The sequence below is a fragment of the Carassius carassius genome, chromosome 11, assembly GCF_963082965.1.
Source record: "Carassius carassius chromosome 11, fCarCar2.1, whole genome shotgun sequence".
Classification (NCBI taxonomy): Eukaryota; Metazoa; Chordata; class Actinopteri; order Cypriniformes; family Cyprinidae; genus Carassius; species Carassius carassius.
In genome coordinates this window covers 7,549,975-7,573,052 of record NC_081765.1, presented here as the reverse complement: position 1 = coordinate 7,573,052, position 23,078 = coordinate 7,549,975, and the positions used below count along the sequence as shown (strand labels likewise).

At 38.1% G+C, this 23,078-nt stretch overlaps 1 protein-coding gene across 6 annotated transcripts in view; it reads left to right on the top strand.

Annotated features, from left to right (window-relative positions):
- The window catches only part of LOC132152702 (E3 ubiquitin-protein ligase MYCBP2-like), a 107,457-nt gene that overhangs the window by 49,511 nt on the left and 34,868 nt on the right, over window positions 1–23,078 (top strand). For all 6 annotated transcript variants that reach the window (XM_059561514.1, XM_059561517.1, XM_059561516.1 and 3 more), the window contains 26 exons: window positions 86–167; window positions 863–980; window positions 1,104–1,308; window positions 1,398–1,551; window positions 1,725–1,897; window positions 2,805–2,930; window positions 3,205–3,332; window positions 3,422–3,513; window positions 6,755–6,889; window positions 6,962–7,045; window positions 7,136–7,232; window positions 8,393–8,585; window positions 8,974–9,248; window positions 10,898–11,119; window positions 11,206–11,397; window positions 12,525–12,731; window positions 14,110–14,247; window positions 14,330–14,508; window positions 14,620–14,762; window positions 15,110–15,210; window positions 15,365–15,583; window positions 17,734–17,956; window positions 20,475–20,593; window positions 20,979–21,066; window positions 21,407–21,456; window positions 21,540–21,712. In XM_059561514.1, coding sequence (XP_059417497.1) covers window positions 86–167; window positions 863–980; window positions 1,104–1,308; window positions 1,398–1,551; window positions 1,725–1,897; window positions 2,805–2,930; window positions 3,205–3,332; window positions 3,422–3,513; window positions 6,755–6,889; window positions 6,962–7,045; window positions 7,136–7,232; window positions 8,393–8,585; window positions 8,974–9,248; window positions 10,898–11,119; window positions 11,206–11,397; window positions 12,525–12,731; window positions 14,110–14,247; window positions 14,330–14,508; window positions 14,620–14,762; window positions 15,110–15,210; window positions 15,365–15,583; window positions 17,734–17,956; window positions 20,475–20,593; window positions 20,979–21,066; window positions 21,407–21,456; window positions 21,540–21,712 — 3,916 coding nt within the window. The remainder of the gene's footprint in view (window positions 1–85; window positions 168–862; window positions 981–1,103; window positions 1,309–1,397; window positions 1,552–1,724; window positions 1,898–2,804; window positions 2,931–3,204; window positions 3,333–3,421; window positions 3,514–6,754; window positions 6,890–6,961; window positions 7,046–7,135; window positions 7,233–8,392; window positions 8,586–8,973; window positions 9,249–10,897; window positions 11,120–11,205; window positions 11,398–12,524; window positions 12,732–14,109; window positions 14,248–14,329; window positions 14,509–14,619; window positions 14,763–15,109; window positions 15,211–15,364; window positions 15,584–17,733; window positions 17,957–20,474; window positions 20,594–20,978; window positions 21,067–21,406; window positions 21,457–21,539; window positions 21,713–23,078) is intronic.

Sequence of the window (23,078 nt, the reverse complement as noted above, 5' to 3'; positions counted from 1 at the left end):
ATATTTGATTTTCCTGTTTTATGATATGACAAGAATGAATTGAAGACATGTGTCCATTTGTAATGGTAAACCTGTTTTTTGGCAGTGGTGTTGATGGAAAATGGAGATGTTTACACCTTCGGTTATGGACAGCATGGACAACTTGGACACGGAGATGTTAATTCTAGGTAATGAAGGTTTAATAAGGGGTTTAATATATTTTAATTGCATTATTTTTTGTATTTAAGTAATTTAATTGTATATTTTATGTATTTCTGTATTTTATAGAATTATTTATTTTAAATATTTTTATTTTAGATTTATTCTAAATATGTAGTTTAAATCATGTAGTATTGTCATTTATTTTAATGATTCATTTTAATTGTTAATTGTTTTATGTTTTTATATATGACTGTATATTTTATGTAAATATTTCTATCTATTTTTAAAAATATATATTTTTAATTGCTTATTCTTTAGCATATTTAATTTATTACTTTAATGGTTTAATTGTTTTTTTTGTTTATTTAATATATTTTAATCTAATTTATTTCTTGTATTTATTTGTTGTAGTTACATTTATTTTATGCCATTCATACACATGTATTTTTATAATTATTTTAAATATTTGTTTATTTTACATTTATTATAAATAACTATTCATGAATTCATTTTAAATGATTGTTTGATTTGAAAGTTCAGTTATTTATTTATTTGTTTATTTGTATGATTTATTTTCCTTTTTATATAAAAAGAATTAATTGTTCTCAAATTAAAATTAATAGCAAATTTAACAAAATAACACAAATCTGTAAAATAAAAAGGTAAAAATAACCCATGGCTCCTTTGATTATTTTTATTTTGTTTTAATTCAAACACCCAGGGGGTCTCCCACTCTGGTGCAAGCTCTGGCCGGCCCCTGTACTCAGGTGACGGCAGGCAGTAACCACACTGCAGTGCTTCTCATGGATGGACAGGTCTTTACCTTCGGGAGTTTCTCTGTAAGTTAGCTGTTTCCACTTAAAGCAGATATTGTTCTCTCGTCAATCAAGTTCATATATATCCATCCATTATTGGCCATGCTGCTTAAGAACCTGAAAATATATCTCATGTTGTCTCAACAGAAAGGGCAGTTAGGACGGCCCATACTAGACGTGCCCTACTGGAACGCCAAGCCCTCTCCGATGCCCAACATCGGCGCCAAGTATGGTCGAAAAGCCACATGGATCGGGGCCAGCAGTGATCAAACCTTCCTTAGAATCGACGAGGCGCTAATCAACTCCCACATCCTGGCCACCTCCGAGATTTTCGCCAGCAAGCACATCATCGGTACGCTCTCTTGTTTGACTCACTGGTTTAGAAGGCCCTATGCATTGTATCTGCTGTTAAACCGTTTCCTCCCATTCTGCCTTCTCTAGGTTTGGTTCCAACATCGGTATCTGAGCCTCCTCCCTTCAAATGTCTGCTGATCAACAAGCTGGACGGGAGCTGCCGCACCTTCAATGACTCAGAGCAGGAGGATCTCCAGGGTTTCGGCCTCTGTTTGGACCCCGTTTATGATGTCATCTGGAGGTGAGGCTCATCCTCAGTCAGCCGAAATGCCATTAAGATCAAGTCACCTAAACAAAAAACACTCTACAGGGTTTCTCAGAGTTTTGACATCTGCTCTGAATTATAATTAGTGTCTAATATTGACTGATGAATGACATGTTGCATTAACACTTATCTTCTTGCTGTTCTTCCAGGTTTCTTCCTTCCACACGTGAGATGTGCTGCTATAACGCGGTGATAGCAGACGCCCATGTGCCCTCTGCCTCGGACATCCAGGCCCTCTGCAGCATCCTGAGTCCTGAGCTGGCTCTGCCCTCGGGCTCCCACACCACCACCACCCGCTCCCACGGAGCGCTGCACATCCTGGGTACGACAACAGCGTGACACTGCCGCTCACTACCTCAGCTCTACTGCTGTTTAATGTGCAAGTCACAGCACTCTCTTGTCAAGCAGGATCTCAAAACCAAGTCACATGATGGCAGAACAGAGAGGAAATGGAGCTGGTTGACTGGCATTGTCTAAGAAAGAGGACAGTCTTTGAGCTTTGTGTCTGTCAAATCAGATTTCCCTTTATCTTTTGAGAATACGAGATCATTTTACTGGGAAAACACACTGTAACTTTGAGAACTTCTTCTCCAGTTAAAAACGAGAATTTGTTAAACCTAATAAAACAGCTGCAAAAACAGCTCTTTCTCAGTTTTGTAGCTTATCAAGAGATTAATAAACTTGAGCATGTGATAACCTATGTTTACACGTCAACCACACCTGTTAACTATTCAGAAACCTTGCTCATCCAGTCATGGTGAAAGTACTTCAGTAGTAGTAGGATAGATGCTTTTATTCTAATACTGAACAGAATAACAACTGAAAAGAGTTAAGGCATGCAAAGCATTACTCTTTCTGACTGTGTGTAGCACCTACAGCTCTGCAGATTCTTCAGAAGCCTTACAAATGAGTGGCGTAAGTTAAATGAATATAATGAGTTTAATTATTATAATGAATGAATACATTATTATAATTATAATATTTTTTTATTCTGATTCTTATAATACGTTTTTAATTATTTGAATTATAATGAGCAGCAAAAAGTATTTTAGAATTTTTTTTTTTTTTTGTGGCACTGACGCGAAGTTTATTTTGAACAAGATCTTTGCTTTACAAAAAGGATATTATTGGTGGATTGAAACTGTATTATACTTCTAATCCTTAAATGAACATTTGTGGGTGGACCTCTCATTAGTCGTGGGTTGTTGTGTTTGGATGTGTGTGTGCAGGGTGTCTGGACACACTGGCTGCGATGCAGGAGCTGAAGATGGGCGTGGCCAGTGCTGAGGAAGAGACTCAGGCTGTGATGAAGGTCTACTCTAAAGAGGACTACAGCGTGGTCAACCGCTTTGAGAGTGAGTACAGCTGTTACATCACAAAATCAGTTTTAGACTGTTCAGGCACATTCACATATAGCAGCTTGACAACTTCCAGCAACATGAGCGATATATCCAGTATGTGAACAGATGTTCAAAAGCTACGTGAATCAGTAAGCACCTGGAGCATCCATTACGATCCAAAATAGAGCCACTCGGCTACCTCCACAATAAAAGTTTGCTAATTGCGGTCAAATGTTTAGTCGGGTTGCATTCGATTGATGTGTTGTTTTTTGCTCAATGTTTTCTCTAGGTCACGGAGGAGGCTGGGGTTACTCCGCCCACTCGGTGGAGGCCATCCGCTTCTGCGCCGATGCTGACATCTTGTTAGGGGGTTTGGGTCTGTTTGGTGGCCGAGGGGAGTACACTGCAAAAATCAAGGTCAGGTGCTATCTAAGTATCAGCCCACTTGATTCTCGCAAGTGTGATGGTTTTTGGTTTGGGGTTGAGAGCTGTGATTTTGTCTGCAGCTGTTTGAGCTGGGACCAGATGGAGGAGATCATGAGACTGATGGAGACCTGCTGGCCGAGACTGATGTCCTGGCATATGACTGTGCTGCTCGGTATGGCTATACACCTCTATACCTTCCAAAACAATATCATTTCATTATTTTAAGAGTGCTGGTTGAGTGCAGGATAACTGCTATAATTATGTGCATGTACATATATATATAATATCAGCAAGTTTGTTATTTATACGCTAGTTTAGTATCTATTAGGGCTGGGTAAAAAATCAATTCTCATTTTTATGAAACTATATCAATTCATAATTCCCAAAAAAGTCTGTCAAATTATGAAGGGTGCATTGTAGGGCGCATCCCATCCAGTAAATTGCAATAATTTGTTGTTTGTTACTTTTGATATGAAACAAAGTCTGAGATTTCTAATGCTGTCCATTTTATAACTATTCGAATATTAAATGGCGTTTTGGCACTGTTTGATGTGGAGTGACAGATCGCTGTAGCACGAGCTGATCATCTCCTCCGCTTTAATATCGGTTACAGCATGAAATAAACATGAATGAACATCTGAAGGTATGTTAAAAGAGAGAGTACAACTTACTGAATCTGTATCCTGTCTCGTGTAATCGCTCAATCAGTGTTTCAACAGCGGAAAGACAACAATAGCTTGTAAAAATGTTACGTAACGTTATATTTACCACAGAAAAACACATTCAGTGACTCATTAGTCAGCCAGAAAAATTAACTCTAGAGAGGAGCATTTTGCTAAATATGCCCCATATAACATATTCATTAATTTTTTCTTTTTTTTTTCTTCTTTTTTTTTAATACAGTTTTTCAATAGAATATATTAGAATAAATCCGTCAGGTTTTTGGGACAACCATCATTTAAATGTAATATAATTATGTTGAAAGTTAAAAATAGTATTATAACTTTAATATCACAAGCACAGTATTTTTTAAGTGTTTGTATACAAATCAGCAAATTTCAACTTTCCTTATTATTGACTCTCAGATTTACTTTACAGCTTAAGTTGAGAGATTTTTATATCCTTGAGAAAATGTATACATTATACCTGGTATACATTCAAAGTATTTACATATATTTGCTTTTATTTTAGTTTATATTTTGGTATTTTTGCAGTATGGTTTTTGTCATTGTTATTAGTTTCTTTTTATTTCAATTTTAAAATAAATATTTTAGTAGTATATACTGTTGTAGTATTCATAACTGTAATTTTTGCATAGTATTTAATATTTATAGTGCCTTTGAGATGCATAATAAACACTTAATAAACAAGTGTAATACAGTTGTTTCTATAATAGATATTTGTAATTTTTAAGTAAGTGTTCCTGTAGCTCAAGTGGTAGAGCATTGCATTGGGGGTAGACTTGTGCCGGTATTCGGTAATGCGATATTGCGGTGATTAATATGCGCGATATTGTTATCGTGGGCACTTCTAAATACCGTGAATAAATATACATTACAAATTATTCAGAATTTGGAATGCATTTTAAGAATAGTATTCCCATCAGCTGCTTAAAATGCACAACACCGCTGTATGCTGCTTGAAAGAGCATGCTCTCTGATGTAAACAAGCACGCATGAGAAGCACATGGAGGAACACGTGAGAGATTCGCTGAATGAAAGCACATTCACTCTCTGACAGAAGATGGCGCTAAATGCAGCCCTTACCCTGTAAACACAGTAAATAAAGCAGCTGCTACTTTCTAAAGCATAACCATTCAGATTTGTGTTTTCCCTATGGTGTTTATTACAGAGCCAACTACTGAAATATTTAGACTTAATAGGCTATTTATCTTCAAACATTCATTTTTTTTAATCTGGACTACAAATGCCCTAGATATTGTTTGAAAGTGTTTTGATCTTTTATTGTTCATTCACACTTTACATTATGGCTTCATTAGTTAACATAAACTGCCAATGAAAAATTATTCTGAACATTCATTAATCTTAGGTATTCCAATATTTAATAACACATTGTTAAAATTGAGAATTGCAACTGTGTTATTTAAGGAGCTAAAATGAACTAAGACTTGTATTTTTTAACATAAGATTAATAACATCTATAGTAAATGTAGCTATTGCTCATTGTTTAGCTGTGCATTTATTGAATGAGCACTATGCGATGTCCGAACTGATTACACTATATTTTATGTATTGCACTGTATTTTATGTAAAATCATTTTCTATTTTTAAACCATCTTAAATTCATTTTAAGTCAATTTTTAAATCATTTTCATTTTCAAGTTCTTAAATTGCTTGTTTTATTTTTGTGATTATTTTTCTTCATGATTTTTTTTTTTTTTTTACTTTTTGAATTACCATTGTGTACGAAATGTGCTATAAATAAACTTGCCTTGCCTTGAATGTTAATGCATTAATTAAGGTTAACTAATGAGGTCTTATTGTAAAGTAATACCTATTTGTTTTTATAGTTCTTTTGCACTTTAATGTGTAAAACATTTAACTTTTATATATTTTTCTGTATTTCTTTATTGTTTTAAATGTTTAGTTATTTTTGTTATAAGAAAAAAAAGTTGTTTAACCTGTTATACTGCATTATGACCACTTAAAAAAAAAAAAAAAATGTCAATACCGTGATAAAAGCATTATCAATTAACCGCAACAGGAAAATGTTATACCGACATATCCCTAGTTGGGGGTTCGATTCCCCGGGAACACATGATAGGTAAAAATGTATAGCCTAAATGCACTGTAAGTCGCTTTGGATAAAAGCGTCTGCTAAATGCATAAATTTAAATTTAAATTATTTTCGGTACCACTTTAGAATAGGTAACACTTGTTAACTATTAACTACGACATTTCTCTCAATAAATTCTTAATTTGCTGCTTATTAATAGTTAGTAAGGTAGTTGTTAGGTTTAGGTATTGAGTAGGATTAGAGATGTAGAAGAAGGTCAAGTAGAATAAGGCATTAATATGTTCTTAATTAGCACTAATACATGGCTAATAATCTAGTTATATGCATGCTAATAAGCAACTAATAGGTGTTACCTAAAGTGTTGCATCTTTATTGGTATTATATATATATATTTAGAACTTAAGTTTTAGATTCTAAATATTCTGTCCAAAATAAATACAAATTGTATGCTGACACTTTGTGTGTGTGTGTGTGTGCATTTGTTAAACATTTGATCATGCTGAGCTACATCTGTTGTTACTCTAATAGGACACTTGTCTGAACTTGAGGAGAACTGACTTTGTTCATCCAGCAAAAATCACCAAGACACCAGCTGATCACAAATAGCTTGTAAAGATTGCTGTGGTTATTTGTGATCATTAGTTTGGTGTGTGCAGGGAGAAGTATGCCATGATGTTCGATGAGCCTGTGCTGCTGCAGCTGGGCTGGTGGTATGTGGCGTGGGCTCGTGTGTCTGGACCCAGCAGTGACTGCGGCTCCCACGGCCAGGCCACCATCACCACTGATGACGGGTACAGACACACGCATTGCTGTGATTGTGTGATCAGTACAGCATGATAATGATTGTGAACTCTCTCCTGCAGAGTGGTCTTTCAGTTCAAGAGCTCAAAGAAATCAAACAACGGTACTGATGTGAATGCTGGACAGATACCTCAGCTGCTGTACAGGTACACAGGGAATTTTAGTTCTGTGCTGGCTCCTTCGGTGTATCCGGTGTATTCTTTCTTTCTCATGCCCGTTTTGTCGTGATTTTCCAGGTTGCCCTCTAATGATGGTAACGCATCCAAAGGAAAGCAGCAGACCAGTGAGCCTGTGCACATCCTCAAGCGTTCTTTCGCCAGGACCGTGTCTGTGGTACGTGTACAAAAACATACTGACTGCTCATGGGACAATAACGTGAAGCTTAGTGTTGTTATTATTATTTTCAGGTCTAATAATTTCCTCAAATATACAATGCAATTGATATGAAAATACAGGGTACAGAGTGTACGGAAAGTACTTTTAAATCAATCAAATTTAATTAATAATTACTTTAAGTTACTGAATCCAAGTTTTGCTGAAAATTGTGTTAATGTTTTTTGTAAAATCTTGAAAACTGACTAATATAAGATTTCTAAGCTAAGTGAATTAATTAAAATGATTGTTTGATATTTTTTTGTGAGGTCTTCATTTTAAAAGTGTAACAGTCTGGTGATTTTAAAGTAATAATAAAAAGTTTTATTAAAAGGCTGCAATTGTTGAAGGCAGTTTTGAATGTAAATTTTATATATATATATATATATATATATATATATATATAAATAAAATATAGCATAATAACAACTAGCATAATAAATTGATATTATCTACATAAAATACTAAATATATCAAACAACTTAATGCTTACATTTTGACAGTTTTTTTTTTTTGACGGTACAAGAAAGCATCAAAATATATGCCATTTAAAAATTCATAATATTTGTGAAAATATATTTTAAAAATATATTTTAATGAATCAAATGTATATACTCATGTGTATTCAGTGTGTGCAGAAAATCTTTGTGATGTGACTTTTTATGTGATGGTTACACCATTTGAAGTTATTGAGTCCAAATTTATTTGAAAGTATTTTTTTTTTAATGTATGAAACTGACATAAATATATAATTACTTGGCACACGTTATATATTAGATGTTTAGATATCTCCTTTTCATCTCTAGTAACCTTGTTTGTCACTGACCCATAAATGTGCTCGTGTTGACCTGGTATTTCCTGAAAAGGATATGTTAACAACACAACACAACATTTCCATCCTTATACCCTTTAAAAAATAGAGTTGGCAAGCGACAGATGTACAGCAGCCAATTCTGACGGGTTTATACTTCAGTGTATTTTATTGCTTGTTATTCTTTAAGGAAATCCCTTGACTCTTGGTGCTTTTTTTCCATGCGGTCTTCCGCTTTGTGCAAGCCAAGTTAATAATAGGTCAGCTCCTTGCTTCATTTCCCAGCGGTGTGTGTTTGTTCTCGAATCAGGACTGTTTCGAGTCTCTGCTGAGTGTCCTGCACTGGAGCTGGACCACACTGGTGTTGGGGGTGGAGGAACTGAGGGGCCTGAAGGGTTTCCAGTTCACAGCCACCCTTCTGGACCTGGAGCGCCTGCGCTTTGTGGGGACCTGCTGCCTGCGACTGTTGCGCGTCTACATCTGCGAGATCTTCCCCATTTCTGGTATTATATGCCATTTCTGCTCATAATGTTAAAATGGCATCCCATTAGCTCGAATGGTTTTTGTAGGGTATATCACATATGCATATTATTTTTGCTAAAAACTTGCACTCAAGACAGGCCACTTTCAGTCATTCTGATACTCCTGCAGCTGTTTAAGTAAAGCTAACAACTGAAAATTGACTGAAAATCCAGCTAGTGGGATGCCGGGCTAAGTTGCATTGATTTTGAGAACTGCTGTCACTCTCTTGACCTTGTACTACTATACCTTGTCACCCGGACTTATTGTTATAGACTGAATCTGTGCTGTCACTTCTTGCTGAGTCGAGCTGTCAGTGTCACAAGTGGAGTTCCCTTGAGATACAGATGCCTGTTTGTGTCTCCTACCTAGCCAGTACCAAAGCGGTTGTGGAGGAGTCCAGCAAGCTGGCAGAGTGTGTAGGAAAGACACGCAGCCTCCTGAAGAAGATCCTGTCAGAGGGGATGGACAACTGCCTGACCAAGCTGGACAATGACCCGCAGGGGTATCTGAGTCAACCCCTCACACTGCTGGAGGCCGTGCTGCAAGAGTGCCACAACACCTTCACCGCCTGCTTCCACTCGTTCTACCCCACGCCGGCCCTGCAGTGGGCCTGCCTCTGTGACCTGCTCAACTGCCTGGACCAGGTGATCACCATCAGCAGAGATTCTAGAGCAACGGTGTATTCACACCAAACGCAAATTTAATTATTCGTAAGAGTAGATTACATACAAAGTCAATGCAAAGATGTGAATAAAGGCCAATTCGCAATGACGTGAAATGTGCGACGCGTTTGCCGCGTTTTTCTGTCAAGTTAACGTTTTTTATTTACTCGAGAGAAAACTCGGCTGAGCTTATTGGCATTTTCTTATTGAATCAGAAAATGGAGGAGTGCATTGTTGTAGCTGTTTGCTGGCAACCCGAAATCCCGATTTGTGTGCATCTCTGTATGGTGCTGTGAACCCAGACACGTCTGCGTCTGGCTTTCTGGCATTTTTGGGATTTCCACAACAGGTACAAAGCAGCGATCGTATTTATCCTCACCATGGTTGATTACTCGCGGGAATGTTTTTCGCATTCACTTACGCGAATAAAAACATAGGCGAGTGACGCGAAAAACATCCTGCGAGTAATCTAGAGCTAGGGCTGAAATGGGCATATTCACTTCACGTTTGGTGTGAACACGACTGATATGGCCTCGTTTCTGCTAGTCTATTAATCATTAATAGATGAATCTCGATAATTCTGTCAAGACTGTCTTCATTTCACAAAAATAAATAAATAAAATCAATTATATTTTGGATAAATCAAATAAAATCCTATTATAGGGTGGTTATTGTTTTGCACTGAAATTATAAAGTAAAAAAAAAAAAAAGTATTCTAATGCAAAACCAAATAATGATTTATTCTTTTCAAATATATAAAAATGGTTGTTTGGTAATGAGCTGCTTTTATTTTTTGCTCTATTATATGAGACATTGTAAAAATTTTGTAACACTATTGAGAATAATGTGAAATCCAGAATAAATCTATTAAATTGTTCACTGTTTAGGGGAAAATCAGAAGCGTCACTTCTAATAAAAATATGAAAGAAAAAAAATCAAAGAATTTATATAATTCAAAATGTAATCTGTTTTTTTATATTTAGGATACATGTAGCATAACATGCTTGTCATTTTTCTTTATATGGATATTATGCTAATTTGTAAATGTGTATTTGTACAATTTTACTTATACATTTCATTATTATTATTACTATGATTATTATATTGTAATTCTTTTGTATTGTAATAATGGTTCATATTTTATGAATATTTTATTTTGATTGAAAATTTTAATTTTAAGCGGGAAAATATACAACTTTGCAATTCAATTAAGCTTTTTGTTAATACCTTTGGAAAAAAGAATTCAATTTTTTTTTTCTTCCTTAGATTTTTCAGAGGATGAAATGTGACATTATTTTGTTGTTATTAATATATATATATATATATATACATTAATCTAGAGAGCCTCTTTAACAGAGATGCTTTTTCAGCTGAACCACTTCCAGTTCCCAGCTCACATTGCAAATGAGGCTCCAGACAGATTTAGAGATGATGAATCTGAGCTCTAAAATATCTCCAGTGACACACTAAATCAAAGAGATTCTCTCAGAAAAAGAGGCGCAGCCTCCATATATTTGATTTCAGATTTATGAGCAATATATTTATCACTTTACTGCTATCAGACACACAGTCTGGTTAGATGCAGCAAAGGCTCTACTGATCGTAACATTGACCTTCATGTTGACCTCCAGGACATTCAGGAGGCGAACTTCCGCACGTCGAGCAGCCGTCTGCTGGCCGCGGTGATGTCAGCGCTGTGTCACACATCGGTCAAGCTGACGTCCATCTTGCCCATCGCGTACGACGGGGAGGTGTTGCTGCGCTCCCTCGCCAAGCAGGTCAGCACTGAGAACGACTCTGCCCTCGCTCACCGCTTCCCCCTGCTGGTGGCACACATGGAGAAGCTCAGCCACGTGAGTACTAACAGCCCTCTTTTTTCAAATTAATACGTTTATCTTTCTCAGCTGTTACTGAATTTTCTATATCGTATTTTGTTCAGACGGAAGAGAATCTCATGGGCATGACGACTTTCCGGGAGGTTCTGGAGAAGATGCTTGTCATTGTGGTGCTTCCTGTGAGGAAGAGTCTGAGGAAGGAGGTTGAGCTCTTTTCTCCTCATCTGGTGTCCAACACCTGTGGCCTGCTGGCCAGTATCGTCAGTGAGCTCACCGCCTCTGCTCTCGGCTCTGAGGTTAGGAGGACGAGTCTCCCGCTTCCCTCTCATTCCTCTCATCCGCACACACACACACACACACACACACACACACTATTCCTCACCTCTTTGTCCGCAGAGCATTCGCCTGCTGCTCTAATTGCATTACAGCCACTGACTGGCCATAAATAGCTTTTAGATGGTGCAGCAGAAATGACATCAGTCTGTTTCATCAGATCCTCATGGAGAGGATCCTTCACAGAATCTGTATCCATAGAGCTCCACTGAAAGATCTGCACATCCAGAAAGATCTAAACATCCCGGTCCCATGTCCTTTATTTAAAAGGTTTCATTTCGGTCTATTAATAGTTATTGATATTTGTATATTTAAGCTATTTAGCCCTGAACCAGGACATTTCTAAATCATGTCAATTTATATCATTTCAATTATGACTTTTTATACATTATTTCTGTTATTATTATGGTAATAATGTTTATAGTATCTGCAGAGAGTCGAATAACCTGCATGTCATACTATATGTGGTTGTGTGTGTGAGACATAAAAAAAAAATATATATATATATATATATATATATATATAAAATCAGTGTAAAAATGGAAAGTGAGAATGCTCTGTGTCCATGCAGGACTGTTGTAGTGGGGAGCTGAGTCATGAGCACAGGTGTGTCCTCCACAGGAACACAACAGTCTACTGCAGTCCGTCTCTCTCCGGCCACTTGGGAAAGGCCATTGGCTCGTTGCTGTAGCAACTGGCTTGTCATGCTCTATTAGAGTGTGTTATAGGGAGTGTTACAGCTGCTTTACTTCTCTGTTACAATGTCCTTTTCTAAAGGAGGAATATAAATCATGTGAGCGCTAGCAGAGTTTTGGCTGTTTGCAGTACCACGGGAAAGGCATGGTTTTACGTGGTGGTTCTCATAGAGGCTCCTGTTCAATAACAAAAACATCCGCCCTCAGTTACCTGGCCCGCTGCCACCTGCTGGGAAAATAAGTGATGCTTCATCTTAAAGGGACAGTTCACCCTAAAATGACACCACTATCCTTTTAATGTGCTGCAATTCCAAAACAATTAAAAATGTTGCATCTACACTGAATGTCAATTCTGGCCTACGCTTTTTTTTTACTTCTTCACTGTTGTTGTGCAGGTGGACGGACTGAACTCCCTGCACTCTGTGAAGGCCACCCCGAACCGCTTCACCAAGACCAGCCAAGGACGCAGCTGGAACACAGGCAACGGCTCTCCGGATGCCATCTGCTTCATGATGGACAAGCCAGGGGTAGTGCTGGTGGGCTTCTGTGTGTACGGAGGAGGAGGCATCCATGAGTATGAGCTGGAGGTGCTCGCTGATGATGTAAGTCTCAGAAGCTGGACTTCTGACTGTTAAAGGAATGAACACCAGTACTCACCCTCATCTTGTTTCATACCCATATCCTGTTCTTTTTAACGTGGCACGTAAAAGGAGCATTTTTCTTCACACAGATCCTTTCTGTACAACAAGAGTTTATTTGTGCCCATGTCTGTCTAGATCCAAAAAAGCAACAGAAAAGTATCATAAAAGTAGTCCATGTGACTAAATGACTATTTTCTGAAAAAAAAAACCCACTGCATCTGAGGTTAATCAAAAATTGAATTTTAATATTACAGCATTCAGAAATGTGAAATACTAGTAAATTAATCATTTACAAGCACGAGAAGCATGAATTTAAATTTAGCTGCTCTTACTCTGCAAAACCTCCCTTTAATTTAATGGTAATCAGAACAAGAATAAAACAATATAGTTATAGAATAAACAAATTATAGTGTCATTTGTTGTAAACGCCAAGCCTACGCTACTGAAATATGGCGTGTGGGAAATGTGCTGTGCTGAGAGAAATAAAAACTGAAACCAAAAGATGCAGCATTTCTGTACGGACACACAGGCACCAGTCATTTCTAATAACTTCTTGCACTGAACAATATCTTCCAAAAATGTATGATTTTGAGAAATAAAAATATAGCAGATCGACAGTGTTTTTCTACTTTACCACATTAAAGAATGAAAACACAGTGATTAAAAGTGAATGAAAATAGGAAAAGAAACTTTAATAAATGTTTAAATCCCATACTATAAACAGAAATCCACTGCAGTTAAGACAGAGGGTGAGATTTTGAGAAGAGAAACAAAAGATTTCATGTCTAGTCCAGTACAATAACTCATGGAATATTGTTACAATCGTGGAAAAAAAGGTGTGTGGCTCGCCAAACAATACAAAACTTAATCCAAATTTGTGGGCCCACATACCTCTCAGTTTTGCACATATCCAAATGTTTCCATATTAATGACTGTTTGATTGCTAAACTGTTGTAAGCATGGCTTTGTTCTTCACTTCTGTCCCAGTATCCATATAAAACACCAACCTTCACATGGGCAAAAATGGTGTACCACCAGGATGGGGCACTGTCACAATGTCCAGCACAGCCCTACTGTACAACAAATTATTTAAACTGAGTTGTCTAACTTTGTCTGGTTGACTGCATTTTTGTTTTTTAATGGATAGGCTGCTATGCATTTTTGTTCCAAACAATAAAAAAGTGACTTGTGTTATGAAAAAATGGTACTTGGTGCCTAGTCAACTCATTTTTGTGTGAACCATTCCTTCAAGTTTGAGCGTGTGAATGAGCTGTCCCGATGTCTTACACTGTTGTTTTTCTCTGTGTCCCTGTTCTGTCCATCTGTCCCGTTTCGTCAGGCTCAGACGGAGCACCCTGGAGATTCCACCCACTCCCACAGATGGACGTCTCTAGAACTGGTCAAAGGCACTTACAGCACTGACGACTCCCCAAGTGACATCGCTGAGATCCGTCTGGACAAAGCTGTTCCTCTGAAGGTGCTGCGAATTTTACAGATGAATCATGCGAAGCATGAACTTGACATCAGCCCAACTCACTTCCACCTTGTTGATGTTGCAGGAGAATGTGAAATATGCTGTCCGCCTGCGGAACTATGGCAGCCGCACAGCCAATGGGGACGGAGGCATAACCACCGTACAGTGCTCTGATGGAGTTACCTTCACCTTCAGCACCTGCAGCCTGAGCAGCAATGGCACCAACCAGACCAGAGGCCAGATTCCTCAGATTCTCTATTACAGGTCTGTACCGTATTCCTTTCTCTGCCTTCTTATTTATGAAGGATGTACATCTTATCTGCCTTCTTATTTATGAAGGATGTACATCTTATCGACACCTATTGTTTGCTACAGGAGTGAATATGACGGCGACCTGCAGTCACAGCTGTTAAGCAAAGCCAATGAAGAGGACAAGAACTGCAGTCGTGCTCTTTCTGTAGTCAGTGTGGTGGTACAGGCGGCCAAAGACCTCCTCCACAGGGCCTTTGCTGTGGATGGTGAGGATCACTTCTTTAGGCTTCCACTTTAGACATCCCCATCTGCTATTGGATGAAAAATGCATAGTCCTACACCACAATCACATCATTTGTTGAGCTAATGTTAATTTGATAGAGATAAGGAATTATATTTTGCATAAAACACGAGCATTTCACATTGTTACATTATTTTGTGATTTTCTTAAACTTATGTAAATGATCTCATTCTTATTACTAGAATGTAATTCAAATTGAATGTTCACTACAGCATGAGATACAGCATTTTTTATAAATTATATATAGTCTGATAACTTTTGAGGTTTACTCTGTTGGATGTAGATTGATTGACATTACTGATGTCTCCACAGTTGAAGACATTCCAGAACTCCTGAGTTCCTCCAGTCTCTTCTCAATGCTGCTTCCACTTATTTTGGCATACATTGGTCCTGTGGCTGCCTCTGTCCCTAAGGTAAGGGAATTTTTTTTTGTGTGTAATTGGAAACCTTAGCTTTTGATGTGATAATGTGTCCTCCACGAAGTCAAGTGTTGTTAGTTCCCATTTTCTCACAATATCCTTCTTGATGTCGAACTGTTTTATATTTGTAATTGTTGTCTTCTATTAGGCTGCGGTGGAGGTGTTTGGTTTGGTGCAGGAACTTCTTCCAGCTGTTTCTGTCCTGAACCAGAAATATGCCCCTCCTGCTTTCAATCCCAACCAGTCCACAGACAGCACCACAGGGAACCAGCAGGAGCAGGGCCTGTCAGCTTGCACCACCTCTAATCATTATGCTGTCATAGAGAGTGATCACCCTTACAAGCAGTCTGCAGTCACCCAGTATAAGGTACATTAGTTCTTATTTCCTAATATTCAACAGAATAAGGTCAAATGTAGTTATTTATTATCTAGCAACCTGTTTAACCTGTTTATCACCCTGCCAACTTAACTAGAATTTGGACTTTGCTCTAGCAACCACCCATAACAATTTAGAAACTGATTACAGGACTGGATATTAACATTGTCCGATTGTTCTTGAAAACCATAAAAAAGTAGTCTGTTTGGGATTTAGTTACCAAACAAATCCCCAGCAACACCCTAATCAATCACCCAGAACACCAATCAGCTCCTCAGCAACTCTCTAATCAACCGTCCAGAACACCCAGTCAACTCCCTAGAAACACCCTAATCAACCGTCCAGAACACCCAGTCAACTCCTCAGCAACACCCTAAATCAATTGCCCAGAACACCAATCAGCTCCTCAGCAACTTTCTAATCAACCGTCCAGAACACCCAGTCAACTCCTCAGAAACAGCCTATTCAACCGTCCAGAAGACCCAGTCAACTTCTCAGCAACACCCTAATCAATCACCCAGAACACCCAATCAACTCCTCGGCAACACCCTAATCAACCGTCCAAAACACCCAGTCAACTCCTCAGCAACACCCTAATCAACCGTCCAAAACACCCAATCAACTCCTCAGCAACACCCTAATCAACCGTCCAGAACACCCAGTCAACTCCTCAGCAACACCCTAATCAATCACCCAGAACACTCAGTCAACTCCTCAGCAACACCCTAATCAATCACCCAGAACACCCAGTCAACTCCTCAGCAGCACCCTAATCAACCGTCCAGAACACCCAGTCAACTCCTCAGCAGCACCCTAATCAATCACCCAGAACACCCAGTCAACTCCTCAGCAGCACCCTAATCAACCGTCCAGAACACCCAGTCAACTCCTCAGCAGCACCCTAATCAATCACCCAGAACACCCAGTCAACTCCTCAGCAACACCCTAATCAATCACCCAGAACACCCAATAAACACCTCGGTAACACTCTAATCAACCGTCCAGAACACCCAGTCAACTCCTCAGCAACGCTCTAATCAATCACCCAGAACACCCAATAAACACCTCAGCAACACTCTAATCAACCGTTCAGAACACCCAGTCAACTCCTCAGCAACACTCTAATCATCCACCCAGCAACACCCAAAAAACTTCCCAGCAACACCCAATCAACTCCTCAGCAACAATCTAATCAAACTCCCAGCAACACCAAAAAAATTCCCAGAACACCCAATCAACTCCTCAGCAACACTCTAATCAACCACCCAGCAACACCCAAAAAATTCCCAGAACACCCAGTCAACCACCCAGCAACACCCAAAAAATTCCCAGAACACCCAATCAACTCCTCAGCAACACCCTAATCAACCGTCCAGAACACCCAGTCAACTCCTCAGCAACACCCTAATTAATTACCCAGAACACCCAATAAACACCTCGGTAACACTCTAATCAACCACCTAGAACACCCAATAAAATCATCAGCAACACCCTAATCAACCACCTAGAACACCCTATCAACTCCTCAGCATATCTTTTGACAACAACCCAGCAACAACTAATCAACTCCTTAGCAAGATCCAATAAAATCCCTAGCAACATCCTAAACAACCACCCAGAACACCCAACAAAATCCCCGTCAACACCCCAATCAACCACCCAGAACACCCAACCAACTCCTCAGCAACACCCTAAACAACCACCCAGGACAATAGATAAACTCTTCAGCAACACACTAATCAACCACCCAGAACACCCAACCATTTCAGCAATACCCTAAACAACCACCCAGAACACCCAACCAACTCTTCAGCAACACCCTAATCAACCACCCAGAACACCCAACCATTTCAGCAATACCCTAAACAACCACCTAGCAACACCCAATCAACTGCTCAGCAACACCCAAGAACCCAACACCCTAAACAACCACCCAGAACACCCAATAAAATCCCCAGCAACACCCCAGTCAACCACCCATAACACCCAACCAACTCCTCAACAGCACCTTCATCAACCACCCAGTACACCCTAAACAACCACCTAGAACATCCAATCAGTTTGTCACAAATTGACATGCTGTACTACCAGTCTACCTTCATAAGAGTGGTTCAATCACATTCCCCTTTTCTGGTTTCCAGGTTTCCTTTCCAGACTGCGTTCGCTGGATAACTGTTGAGTTTGATCCTCAGTGTGGCACGGCACAGCCAGAAGATGTCCTCCGTCTGCTGATCCCCAGCCGTTCGATGCACTTCTCTGGGCTTGGCTCCAAAGCTCTGGCTCACGAGACCATCAACAGCTGGACCGAGCTCAAGAAGTTCTCTGGCTCCACTGGCTGGCCCACCACTGTCTTGGTGCTGCCAGGTAACTGCGATCTCCCAGACAGCCAAATTCAGAGCTTTATCAATGTTTACTTGGGCATTCATTCTGATTAACATGCTGTTGACACGTCAGTATTTGTTAATGTTCCGTAATTAAAAAGAAGACATTTATCGAGATATTTACTTAACATCACTTTCAGGCCCTTGAGCAGGAGTCTTTACATTGTCAGCAGATAAATCTTGTTTATTTTGTCCCACAGAGGGTTGGTAATCACCAGATCCCAGTCAGAAAGATTGTGGGATTGTTTACAGAATGTTATCTCTATGAGGACTGTGATTATATTCGCACATGCCAACTTATCAGTGATATTTTGGTATCATTAAGATACTATTAGTTTTTATGAATTTTTTGAAACCGGTTTTATCTTTGTATTTTTTTTTCTCTTTTGTAGTTTTGTTTTGTTTATATTACAGCTGTAAGTAATGATTAATCAGTCTATTATTCTGACGATTAATCAAGTGAACGGATAGTGAATTTTTGTGGTAATAAATATAGACTTAAGTGAACAATAGCCTTTAAAGGGTTAGTTCACCTGAGAATGAAAATTTGTCCATCTTCTACTCACCCTCGAAGCATCCTAGTTGTATGTGACTTTCTTATTTCAGAATAATCCAATCAAAGTTATATTAAAAATTGTCCTTGCTCTTCCAAGTCTTTCATTGGGGTTTAAGCGGGTGTTTGTTGTCAACAGTTCAGAAGACATAAAATAAAGTGCACAAATCTATAATAAAGTGTCCCTTACACGACTCCGGGGGTGAATAAAGACCCCCTGTAGCGCATCCAAGCATTTTTGTAAGATAAATATCCAGTCGGAAACACTTTCTGTGAAGCCTGTTTTTATAATACAATATAAGGTTATTCTTAAGGCGTTACATGAATAATGCATTATTAATAATCTTATAATATGTTGTATAGTCTCATAAATAATCATAAGAACAGTTTAAATATATTATAATACTTATTTGTGGTTATATGATTTATAACACAATGAACATGTCGCATCCACTTAAGTTACAATGAATTCTATTTCCCATAGTTATAATGTATTGTAAGTCTCATGTCTTGCCATTGTTTAAGATCTGCGCAATAACTTAGTACATCTTATTAGTGTTTTACTGTAAAATGTTAGTCTTCATGAAAACATCCAAAAGGCTTTATAATGTAACTTCACTTTACTACAAGACAAAGACAACTTATAAATAATAATACCAATATAGTAATAAAATAAATAAAATAATAATTAAAAAAATAATAAATAATGATAATAATAATTTGAAAGTGATTTTAGACTAGCTCACAGCAAAACCTCACAGGAAACACTCAAATACACTCAACCACTCCTAACTTCTCACAAGATTCAGTAAAATACTGTGCAGATATTAAATAAACAATGTCACCATACGATATTATCCATTCTAAGTGGATTTAAAATGGTATTAATTGTGTTATAAGTAAACATACTCTTAAACGTTATAATCACAAATGAGTAAGTATTACAATGTATTATAGTTGTTTTATGTTTATTTATGAGACGATACAACATTATAAGGTTTTTTAAAAGGCATTATGTATTCATTATAATGCCTTAAGCATAGCCTTATGTGTTATTAAAACAGGGTTCATAGAAAGTGTTACCCAAATGTCCACTTAATCTTTAATATTTGGCCATTACTTTACGACAGAAATGCTACAGCCACTGTAATTCTTGAATATGTAGACATCAAAACGTGTAACTCAGAGCGACGTTTTAAACTTTTTTGAATTTGAAATTTGAACAGTTAGCATATTGAGAAAGAAAATGAGGTGTTATCCTGTATTTGCATAGGTTGCATAGGTCTGATGAAATGGAGCGCATTGTGTTCTCAGATGAATGTTGTAATAAACCCAAACTCACAGCAGTTTGCAAAGACATGCACCACACATTTAAATGATAACTGTTTGTGTGGAGCAGCATTTACTCTGAATGGAGCCACTCTGACATGCACATACATAACCAACCACCACGTGGAAATAAAGTGCACATATTATACCTGCACCACATAAGTTTATTTAATTTAATTGTAGCGTTTATGAATTACAGTAGCATTGTGTTTGATTATGATTTTAATATATCATGCAGCCTTGGAAAATTGAAATAATGCGTTTCATGGATTCTCAGTATTTTGCCAGTTACTCAACAAGGACATATTGCAGTTGAGGTTTTTTTTTTTAATTATTGAATCGAGAAATCGTGACAGCCCTAGTTTATATGGTTTTTATTCATTTTTCTTTTAGTTTGATATTTAAATACCTGAAGCTTTTTATATTATTCTAATATTTTTATTTTATTTCAGTTAACATTTATTTTTGTTCTAAGTAAATGCTCAGGGTTGTAGTTTTTATGGTTGTAGTTTTACTTTTATCAACTGTAATAGCCCTGCAACTTTTATAAGATTATTATTCAAAATGAGTTCTGCTACACTGAGTCACTCATTAACTGATTTACTCTCTCTAATGTAAGGTAACGAAGCCCACTTCTCCTTGGAAACGGCATCGGATTATGTGAAAGACGAGAAAGCCTGTTTCTATGGATTCAAATGTGTAGCTGTCGGTTATGAGTTTAACCCTGGTCTTGATGAGGTATAAAATTCAATATGGATTTGTCTTAAACCTGAGCCGAATGCATGAAATGAAGAATCAATAAGCCCATTTTAACCCACTTTTTACCCTATGTGGCCCTGCACTGTTAAATGACACAATTTGCAGGTCAACATTTATAGAAATTTATCGAAACGAAACATGAGCACTGCTTTTGTTCATACAAGCATGTGTATTGAACTGGCTGGAAACAGTTTCAGCTTGGACATCCTAAATGAAGTTATTTTATATTTACCACTACCAGCATCTCATTTATGGATGGTTTTGGACCAGAGGAAGGATTAGTGATCCATACTGCTTATGTATTTGATGCATCTGTCATGTAGCTGTAAATCTGAATGTAATATAAATGTGGCTATGGTTTCAGGGGATTATTCAGCTGGAGAAGGAATTGGCCTATTTGGGAAGTGTGTGTGCAGCTGCACTCATGAAAAAGGATCTTTCCCTACCCATAGGTAAGAATGACAGCTGCTTTCCAGAGCTGAGGAAGATACAGGAAGAAACTGTAATGATACAAACAGCTCATAATTTAAAGATCAAACTGCTCATAATTATTTTTTAAAATACATTCTCAGCTTTGAAAATTGAAAATTAATTAACATTAAAGAGCAGTTCATATGGCTTTTCAAAAAATATTTTTTTTAGCAGTGTCTGTCGTAGCTATGCTTCTATGTAAACAGTTTGTAAAGTTGTTAATCAAAAAAGTGCATGATAAGTCTCTGATCCATCACCTCCAGTAGTCGATGGCGGTAATGCTTTTTGATCTGATTATATGAATTATGTGCCATCTTACAGGAAATGAACTGGAGGAGGATTTGGAGATTTTAGAAGAAGCCTCACTCCAGGTACTGGATTAGAACTGGTTTTGGTGTTTGAGTGCAGTATCATCATCATAGTGAAACTCTAATGGTGTGTTTATGTCGAGCAGGTTTGTAAAGCCCACTCAGGGCTCCTGGGGAAGGGACTGGCCCTCTCTCACTCGCCCACAATCCTAGAGGCACTGGAGGGGAACCTGCCACTGCACCTGCAGACTAACGAACACTCCTTCCTTGAGGACTTCATCACCTGTGTGCAGAACTCCAGCGGAGGACGGCTCGCCAGGTCTGCCTCCAACATTTTTCAGCTCCCTTTATTTATGAAGGATCTAATATATACCATCTAGGGCTGCACGATATTGTGAAAAAGGGAGGGCGAGGGAGAGAGAGCAAGACTATGGGAGGCCGTTTGAGGCGAAACCCTTTAAAAACTTGTGATACACACTGAAACACTTGCGATACTCACTGAAACACTTGCAATACACACTGAAACACTTGTGCGTGTAAGTGAAACACTATATATCTGTGCAAATATATAAAAACTTTGAAACATTCTCGCGTGTGAGAGAGCATTATTTGAACATTTTCAGTGTGTCCGGAAGTCGTTTCATTGCAACCGGAAGTTATACTACTACTTCTTCTTCTTCTTCGGTTATATGGCGGGTAGCACCAAAGTTAGGTGCATTATCGCCACCTACTGTATTGGAGTGTGAACCAGAGTTTATATATATTTTTTTATTTATTTATTTATTTTTTTTACATAAATACTTTTAAACCCACTAACCGGAAGTTATAGCTCAAATATTCTCCTCATATATTCGGACTAAATGAACCAAAGGACACGGGAAAGAAAATGATATTTAAAAAAAATAAATAAATAACACACGAGTGATCACATACGAAAAAGCCTAGTGTAAAGAAACAACAAATACCTCATTTTTTAAACAAGTTTGGAAGGAGCCATATACGTGGAGAATATTTGAGCTATAACTTCCTGTTGCAATGAAACGACTTCCGGACACACTGAAAATGTTTATGCTCTCTCACACGCGAGAATGTTTTAAAGTGCAGTCTTTGTGCAGGCACAACAGTATGTAGGCGATTACAGGGTATATGCAAAGAGTTTCTATGTAACCGCATGTCTTTCATATATTTGCAAAGATATATAGTGTTTCACATGTATGCGCAAGTGATTCACTTGTACGCACAAGTGTTTCAGTGTGTATCGCAAGTGTTTCAGTGTGTATCCCAAGTGATTCACTTGTACACGCAAGTGTTTCAGTGTGTATCGCAAGTGTTTCAGTGTGTATCGCAAGTGATTCACTTGTACGCACAAGTGTTTCAGTGTGTATCGCAAGTGTTTCAGTGTGTATCCCAAGTGATTCACTTGTACACGCAAGTATTTCAGTGTGTATCGCAAGTGTTTCAGTGTGTATCGCAAGTGATTCACTTGTACGCACAAGTGTTTCAGTCTGTATCGCAAGTGTTTCAGTGTGTATCGCAAGTGTTTCAGTGTGTATCGCAAGTGTTTCAGTGTGTATCCCAAGTGATTCACTTGTACACGCAAGTGTTTCAGTGTGTATCGCAAGTGTTTCAGTGTGTATCGCAAGTGATTCACTTGTACACGCAAGTGTTTCAGTGTGTATCGCAAG